Genomic DNA, 8,924 nt, shown 5'->3' on the forward strand with positions numbered 1-8,924 from the left:
GTGTATATATCTTCTATAGATGTATATATTTAACGTATACATGTGTATTTTTTTTTATAAATTAGTATATAACTATATATATAGTGTGTGTATATATTGTTGTATATATATTGAAGTATATTTTCTTTAAAGTAGTACATATATATCGAATGGTACATATATATGTGTATATATTTTCTATAGACGTATATATTTAACGTATACACGTGTATATATTTTATAAATTATTATATATATCATTATATTGTAGTATATGTTTTATTTAGAGTAATATATATATTTAACTAATGTATAGTCGTAGACACGATTACATGAGTAATTGTGTATATGTGTATATATTTTTTAAATTCTAATGTAGTATATACTATATATATAGTGTATATATATTGTTCAACGTATTTAAAATGTATATACGTGGGTATATATAGTGTATATAGGAGATTTTTTTTTTTTGGTTTTTGACTGAATTTTTTACCGATTTTGATCGGGTTTAAGTGGGTTGGACCAGGTTGGGTTAAGTGGGTCGGTTCAGGGTTGTTTTTAAAAAATTACTGTTGGGCCTGGAATCGGACTAGCCCATTTAACCATGCCCGGATCCGGACCGGCCCACAACCCGGCTAACCTTCACGGGCTGGTTCTGGATTGAACCAACCCGGCCCACTTGACACCCCTTGTTTGAGGGGATAAAATAAGTTAATTGTATGTTTGAACTATTTTTTCCTATTTGCTAGCCTGATGGACTGATTGGTTATGGTACATAAATTATCGAAAAAGTCAGCTAATGATGATGCTTGCACTGGATAAGTTGAGTGACTTTGAAATTGAGGTCTGATTTGGTTTAAGACACGAAGTGCTTTGCTTGAATTTATTGATGCTTTGGGGTCAGAGTTGCACGCCTGCGCATCATGCATTGTATTTCATATGGGATCGGGGTGTATGCCTGCACAGTATTATATATATTTATTGGGATCGGAGTGCACGCCTGCACAGTATTATATATATTTATTGGGATCAAAGTGCACACCTGCACAGTATTATATATATTTATTAGGATCGGACTGTACACCTGCACAGTATTATATTTATTTATTGGGATTGGAGTGCACGCCTGCACAGTATTATATTTATTTATTGGGATCGGAGTGCACGCCTGCACAGTATTATATTTATTTATTGGGATCGGAGTGCACGCCCGCACATTATATTTATTGATCGGAGTGCACGCTTGCACAGTATATTTATTGGGATTGAGTGCACGTCTGCACAGTATATTTATTAGGAGTAGAGTGCACGCTTGCACAATACACATATTGGGTCGAAGTGCACGCCTGCACAATATATGCATTTGTATTGCATCGCATTGCATTGATTCATTTGGTTTAGATTGGTTAAAGTATATTTGTTGACCTTGTACTTATTGTGTATGAGTTATTTGTTTTCCTAGATTGTGAAAGGTCTTCCTGAGCACAGGTTGTGTGTTTGTGTTTAGATGATTTCTGTGGTGTCACTCGTCACCACTTTGAATTAGGGTCGGTCGATGATGCTTACTGAATACACGTGGTTCCGTACTCACCCTTGCTTTTTCTGCACCCTACTTGTAGACACCGATCCGACGACCTTTAGATATTGACTCTCATGGTTTTTTCTTTGCTAGCATCATTGGAGATTCGAGGTAGCTGCTACTGGCTTTAGAGACTACTGAAATCTCCTTCAGCCTTATTCTTATGCATTTTCCGCATTTTGAAACACTCGAACTTTCTTTTGGTTCTGTATTTAGTAGCTTGTATTAGTGACTTCCAGACTTAGGATTATCTATGATTTGTTTTTTTTCTATTCTACTTATGAGATTATTCGGGATTGGTTATGTTGATATTGTCTTTCGATTATGTGAGTTTGGATGTGGTTCTTGAAATTGGGTATTTGACTTACTTATCACGAAGGGTGAAATAGGTGCCATCACGATCCCGAATTCGGGCCGTGACATGCTTGTTCTAAAATACTTGTCCTACTAACCTTTTCTCAATTTTACTCCTATTAAATGTCACACTTCTTAAAATTTTTTAAAAACAGAATTGTTAAATTTCAAAGTCATTAAAGGTAAATGACCCCTCTTTTCAGTACTACTCAAAGCCATTTTTGTTTAATGAATCAAATTTATCAAATAAATTAATTTTTGATTTCTACTCCATAATTATTGCTTAGTTATTAAAGTATAATGAGAAAAAAATAAGTGCATCTTTAATCATTGGCATTTTAAGGGGTGTGCCAAGTATAAAGGGTCAAGTAATTTGAAACGAAGGGAGTATATTAATTTTAGAAAATGACGTCAAATAATTCATTTCTTGCCCCTTTTGGTCTATTTTGGAATTTTAATTGCCTCGTTAGAATTTTTCAAGAAAAAAATTACCCTTAATTTAAGGGGCTCCGAAATCCATGAAAAGCATCGAAAATCGAAGGAATAGAACTTGAGAAGCGTATCATAGTTGAATTGAATTGATCTGACTTCACAAAGTATAAAGCAAAAAGTATTTGCGCCCACCGTGGGGCTCGAACCCACGACCACAAGGTTAAGAGCCTTGCGCTCTACCAACTGAGCTAGACGGGCTTGTTGGTCTTGATGTTTCAATATTATCATCATATTGTTTGGCACGATGGACATCTTGTATCAAAAAAAAAAAAAAAAGAATTAGAAAAGATCCATCGGATGTCTTTGGGTAATGGGTAGCCAGAATGCGTGGGGTTTAGGAAGTGTCAGATTACAAAGGTGTATTTTATGTCTTTTGATTGCGTTTGTCTTATTCATAGTCATCTTTGTAATATTTTTTTTAACATTGATACTTTGATTAAGTTTGTAAGCAGTTCGACTAGTTTCACTATATATATCTGCTACCTCCCACCAACATAAGTATCGGGTGGAAATCCTCACACAAAACGTTTGAAATATCACACATTACAACTACTTAAATTTTCACCTAAACATGAAAATTCAGTTGGAAATCCTCACACAAACAATTAAAATATATAAGTACAAAATAAACACATGCAGGTCTTCACTTGAACAAGGTATTGAATGTCTGAAAGTTCAGGCTTAGTTACATCTATTGGTACTTACAGTGCAACAAAGCAAAGTTGCTGAGTTTGCTAGAGGAAGCATATCCTAGTTACATTTCTTGTTTATACTACAGAAACTCAATGCATATTCTTAGATATATGCATCAAGCTTAATAACCGAATCTACGGTATCTGTACAGTCTCGTACAATTCGTTAACAAATATTTAATCTATCAGTAGTTTTTTCCTATAGTCTCCATGCGATCAACGGAGAGAACGGCTAAACAATTCCTATGTAAAAGATAAGTCATGCACCTACCTGGCCTTAATAAATGTCAATGAACATTAGCTCATCTAAAAGATCATCGAATATGAGATCCTCGAGCTCCAAGCCAACACACTCTGCATCAAACTGCAGGTTCATCCAATGGTCACCTTTTGCTAGATCACGACTCGCAACATCACCAAGTAGTGATTGATCATTGATCTCCAGGTTGAAACTGAGCCACCAGCTTATCTCTCTCCATACCTCCTCAAGCAGATGGTATCCAACATGCAGCATTGGATGGATATAAGAACGAGGAGTTAACGCCTTTGGCCAGTATAAAGATGATCTGTCGTAAAGCTGTAATACGACCTCGTTGATTAAATCAAACAGAAGAAGTTGATTGCAGATTCCATTTTCTTCATCATAGCCTGAACAGTCGGGTTGAGAAAGAAAACATCCTCCCACATCATCAAATGCCGAAAGGTTCATAAATTCATTTCCTCTAAAGCCTGATAGATCCAACACATCTTTTACATAGTTGAATTCAGCTTTATTTCTTTCATCCACTTGAATAAGCAATAGATTTCTCTTCTGTTCATCGGTTGATATTCCTTCTTCATTAGTGCCGAATGCATTTTCTGCTATGCCTGAGGAATCCATGTCAGATTTTTGAAAGGACATAAAATAAAACAGGTATTAAAAAAGGTTCTTGTGGTATCACTTTCGTGGTGCATATCTTCAGTCTAGAAAGGCATATGGACAACGGGATAAAGACTGTAAAATTCCCTCAAAATACCTTCAGTTGCGGAGAGATCTGCTGGGACGGTAGTAGCTTCTTCAATAATCATATCAGGCATAGTAGTAGGAATCGGTTTATCGGAAGTGGAATTAGAAGATGACTTTCCCTCTTTATTGTATTCAACCAGAAGAGAGTTCTCCTCTGTCTTTAAGTCACCAATGTCATCTGAATTCTCGCTGACATCAAGAAAATCTTCTGGAATCTTGGCGTCTGAACTGGAATCTTGTTGAATTTTCCTTTCTGAACCTAATGGAATATGAAGGGAATTCTGTTCACTGCTTCTGGATGCGGCCAATGCAGCTGTATCAAGTGTTTCTGAATAACTGGCTTCGGGAGTATCCTCAAACCGGAAAGAAGGGTAGTGCCTAAGATCAGGCAAAGAAAGAATCCTCTCTAGGACTATGGTCCTACTTCTACCTGGTGAAGGTGATCTAGATGCTCTCAAACTAGACCTTTCAGAGCTCAGCTGCTTTTCGTCCGTACTGAAGCAGGATTCAAGCAATCTATTGTAACTGTCTAGTGAGTCATTGAGCGATGACGTTCTTGAAAAAGATTTCTTCTGGCTCTTGCTAAATGTAGAATGGTATCCGTCATGTCCATCTGCAGTTGGCTTCTCAGCTAGATAGGTTCCCTGTTTAACATCATTGGATGACCTATGGCCATGCGGAACCTTATGAAGGACACCGTCCATGACAATTCGATGCTTCTCCTTACGGCTCTCCTTAAGCGCATGTGTTATTTTCTCCTTCAAGTTCTTGAAACGTGCAAGGACAAGTTTGCTATTGTGATGTTTGTGTTTGGCACCAGATGAACTCGGAGGGACCTTATCAAATGATTCAAATCTTGTCAGCACATCTTTTACGACTTCCTCCTTTCTCCTCGTTACTAAATGTCTGTTCAACTTTTCTGCAGATTCAAATACAGCAGTCCCCAGTAATTCACCCCTAATTTGTGACTCGTCCTGACAGCTCTTGTGATTGCTTGACCTGTCGATTTTCCCCAGTGAGAGACGGGAAGGAAATGACACGGACTTAGTTAAGCCTTTGGATGCATGTGCCCCATGTAACTGACTCGCTAATGAAGAATTTGGGTCCTGTAATATTTTAAGGAATAACTCCTCTCTCATGTTCAGTAAATCAAGAGCATCCAAAAATAGCTTCGACTCTTCAGTGGACACATTTTTAGTCCGCTCTCTAAAATAAAGTGATTGTGTACGACGAAGAGTGAAGTTTGTAACTGGTTGCTTCCCGTTCTTGGTAGTAGCACATTGCTTTAAGTGATTCATATCAAGCATAGCTGCACACAACTCACATGTGTGGGTGGTTACAGCATCCTTTCTTTCCTCCGGCTGGGGTGGATCTAACAAACTAGCAATGGTAGAATACTCATTCTGAGGCTGCTGCAAAGTCTCGTCATTTAAAGAACTTTTTGGAGAAGAAACTAAATTACTAGGGCCTAGATAGCGAATAGGAGCAGTTTGTTCCAGTGGCATTGTTGTAGGACAGGACACACTTCGGCGATGTTGGACCTTTTTTCTAGATATTAGCTCTTTTGTAACCAAAGTTTTTAAACGAGACTTTATTGAACTTTTGTGATGTGGGGCTGCAGTTTTCTCTACAATCTAAAATAGTAAATCTGTGAGCATATACACTTATGTGCGAAACACACGTTGTCTCTTTGCACATGTATCAGAAGAAGCAATCACAAAACAAAAGAGGAAAAAGCAGGAAGTGCGATATTTTGCAGAAACTTACAGGGGAATCATCAGATTTGACATCTACTTTTTCTGGATAGCTAGTCGAATCAGTTGTAGTTGCATTACTCCTATGATCTCCTGCCGCTGAAAAAAAGGAAATTGCATATCACACCTTGTTTTCACTAACTTGTTTTTAAGTGTCAAATCTGAATAGCTGCCAAGGACTAAATGGAGTGGCGTCATCACATCGAGTGAAGGGTGTTAGGTGTTACACCCTTCATCAGAAAATTGTACCGTGTATATAGGACAAAATTTAAATCTTGGACAGATATTTAAACCTTGAATACACTTAGAAAAATTCCTGGCACCACCTACTAAAATGATAAGTTGAAAATATGGACATGCTACACAATCAATAGGCTTGAGAACAACAAATAGTAGAGGAATGCAGTTACTCCTCCAACATTAAACCTTAAATCTTGTAAACAAATCCCTTCATATTTGGAAATGCTATATAGCATGAAAAAATGATCCTTTTTGTATCTAAAGGGGCAGCCCCATGCACAAAGCATTCCACAATAGAGGGGTCCAGAAAGGACCACCCCAAAGAGTGTGATGTAGACTGTCTACCCTAATGCAAGCATTCGTGTCTGCTTTCACTGCTCCAGCCGAGGAAAATATTCTACCAACAACTAATGTTTTTCTTACCAGCAAAATGCTTTCCACCAGCCTGCTTTATGTATGGGAGGCGTTTCCTGACTTGATGCCACCGTTGTTGTTGATTTAAATGATGAAGTATCCCAAACATGCATCCTGAAGGACTACATTCTCGTCGGTTTCTCAGACCCTTTCCCATGGTATTACAATGTATTCTTTGTGAACCAGCAGCAGGTACTACCTAATTAATTCAGAGTTTTCCAACATCCTACACCTGATACATGTGATGTATACCGAATTAGACAAAGCTGATGTATCAACAAGAGCTAATAGAACATGTTTTATTCCCAAATAAAGGAAATATAAGAATTCATGAGTGCGATCATCAAAACTTCAGTTAAAATATATCAAAGAGCTTAAGAGACGCGTCTTTTCTAATGAAAGTATTTTCTATCAAACTGTAGAAACTAACTTGCCTCACCATATACAACAGCAACAACATACTAGTGTTATCCCATAGGTGGGTCTGAGGTGGCTAGTGCGTTCACAGACTTTACCTCTACCTTGGGAGGTAGAGAAGTTGTTTCTGATTATCCTCAGCTCAAGGAAAAGCATTTCAGAACTTCCTTCACCATAGAGACAGAAGTAAAATTTTTTACATATATCCAAGTCATATTCAATCTCACTTCAAGCAAGATTTAAACATTATTATCAACTTTTAATAGTGCTTCATTCTTTGTAACAATCGAAAACAACCTCTCTACTTCATCTGAGGTAGTGGGATGGACTGCGTACACTTTACCCTCCCTAGACCCCACTTGATGGGAATACACTGGGTATGTTGTTGTTGTTGGATCATGGGAATATTTTGTTACTGCTAGTATTCGTTTATTTGAATGTTATGTAATGCTTTATCTATTATTTGCTATGTCTTCTTTAATTTTGTATGTTGTTCTTCTTACTGCTTTGATATGCAATACTTGAGCCAAAGGTCTTTCGGAAACAACAATTCTACCTCAACGAGAAAGGATTAACACAAGTACACTCTATCCTCCCCAGACCTCCACCTGTGGGATTTTACTAGATTTGCTTTGTACAATTATCATATGTCACCTACTTTTTCACACCGAACCAACTATTAAAGGAAAAAAAATCCAGAGAATGATCTATTTCTATTTCTTATAGGGAAAAATATTTTGCATAAACAAAGCCACCCGTCAGGGCTGGATCCAGTATTTAAACTCTATGGGCTCGTATGGTTGGAGAACAAGTTCTCCCAGATTTAACTATCCTGGGATTAATTACCTCAGAATTGTTATTTCACCCTCTATGATATAAAAATAACACTATAATTCCGGGATAACTAATCCCAAGATAAGTTATCCTATGATTTTATTCCAACCAAACATGAGATAAACTCATCCTAAAATTAATCCCAACTTAGTTATCCCTTATTGGTACCACGAGTCCAATGGATTCAACCATTAGGGTTCGAAACCGTTATAGTTTCAAGTTATAGGTTCATACTTACTATTTGTGGCAATGTTAGTGTATTTTTAAACATAAATATAGGCGTGTCAAAAGTTATGCGTTCAAATGAAACCAATGCGCCTCTGGAACCGTGCGTGGCATCTAACAAGTAAACTTTCATGTTTGATATTCATAATCTTGGTCTATCTCAATATGAGCAACTAAACATTAATCAATCATAATGTGCATGAAATTGTCATACTGCAAATACATATAATAACTACTACATGGCCTTGTAGAAACTGAATCAAATTGGCATTTTTTCTTTTGTCAAGAATCAAACTTTCTAATTTAATTTTTTTCTTGGTAAAGTTTCTGATAGGCAAAACTAAACATAATGAATTGGTTGTCACTATGAAGTTAAAAAGAAAATTGAAAAAAAAAAAAAAGAATTCGATATTGAATATTAATTTGTCATCCTCGTACCTCGTATCGGCTTAGCAATAGCAGAAATGTCAAATTCTGAAAGAAAAACAAAAGAAACTGATGGAGAAATTATCAATTGTGTTTGTTTTTGATGGGTGGAAATGTTTAGTATTTATTTATTTTATGAAAAATGGGTGGAAAATATTTTTATTTCTAAAATAATGGATTTTTTCCCATGAGTTTTGGCGCCATTTGTCCGCCAACCGTTTTCGGTTTCTCCGTATGTACTAAGGTTGATGAATGATAAGGATCATAGCACATTTGTTGAAGAGGTACAAATTCTAGCCAATATAATACATAAATGTACACTTCAACTTGGCCATAACTAATATTTATATTCTTAAATTTTAAGTGTGCACAAGTAGATACTTGAACTATCATAAAGTTGAACAAGAAAATACATGTGTTCTACATGATAAATCACGTCAATGCACATTTCCTATATGTTAAATCGCGTGAGATTTGCCACACAAGAAGCACACATCTACATGTTTAAC

General features: G+C 36.6%; 1 protein-coding gene and 1 non-coding gene across 2 annotated transcripts; both read right to left on the bottom strand.

Annotated features, from left to right (window-relative positions):
* Positions 1–2,532: 2,532 nt before the first annotated feature.
* On the bottom strand, positions 2,533–2,605 carry TRNAK-CUU. The gene has a single exon. It is a non-coding gene; the product is annotated as a tRNA-Lys (tRNA).
* Positions 2,606–3,025: 420 nt separating this feature from the next.
* LOC107844996 (protein TRM32-like) lies at positions 3,026–8,542 on the bottom strand. The gene is made up of 5 exons (XM_016689300.2): positions 8,428–8,542; positions 6,523–6,745; positions 5,873–5,958; positions 4,116–5,739; positions 3,026–3,966 (listed from the first exon to the last, which is right to left on the bottom strand). The coding sequence occupies exons 2-5, from the start codon at positions 6,668–6,670 to the stop codon at positions 3,377–3,379; spliced, it is 2,448 nt and encodes an 815-aa protein (XP_016544786.1). The 5' UTR covers positions 6,671–6,745; positions 8,428–8,542; the 3' UTR covers positions 3,026–3,376.
* Positions 8,543–8,924: the final 382 nt, after the last annotated feature.

The sequence above is a fragment of the Capsicum annuum genome, chromosome 10 (genome assembly GCF_002878395.1).
Source record: "Capsicum annuum cultivar UCD-10X-F1 chromosome 10, UCD10Xv1.1, whole genome shotgun sequence".
In the NCBI taxonomy this organism is placed as follows: domain Eukaryota; kingdom Viridiplantae; phylum Streptophyta; class Magnoliopsida; order Solanales; family Solanaceae; genus Capsicum; species Capsicum annuum.

What these genes read in the sequence shown, in the direction of transcription:
- LOC107844996 (XM_016689300.2), bottom strand. Translation starts at nt 6,670, where the DNA reads ATGGGAAAGGGTCTGAGAAACCGACGAGAATGTAGTCCTTCAGGATGC. An exon ending in TGGTGGAAAGCATTTTGCTG is followed by an intron (nt 5,959 to 6,522) that starts GTAAGAAAAACA and finishes CCTTTTTTTCAG; the next exon opens with CGGCAGGAGATCATAGGAGT. An exon ending in AGATCTCTCCGCAACTGAAG is followed by an intron (nt 3,967 to 4,115) that starts GTATTTTGAGGG and finishes TGGATTCCTCAG; the next exon opens with GCATAGCAGAAAATGCATTC.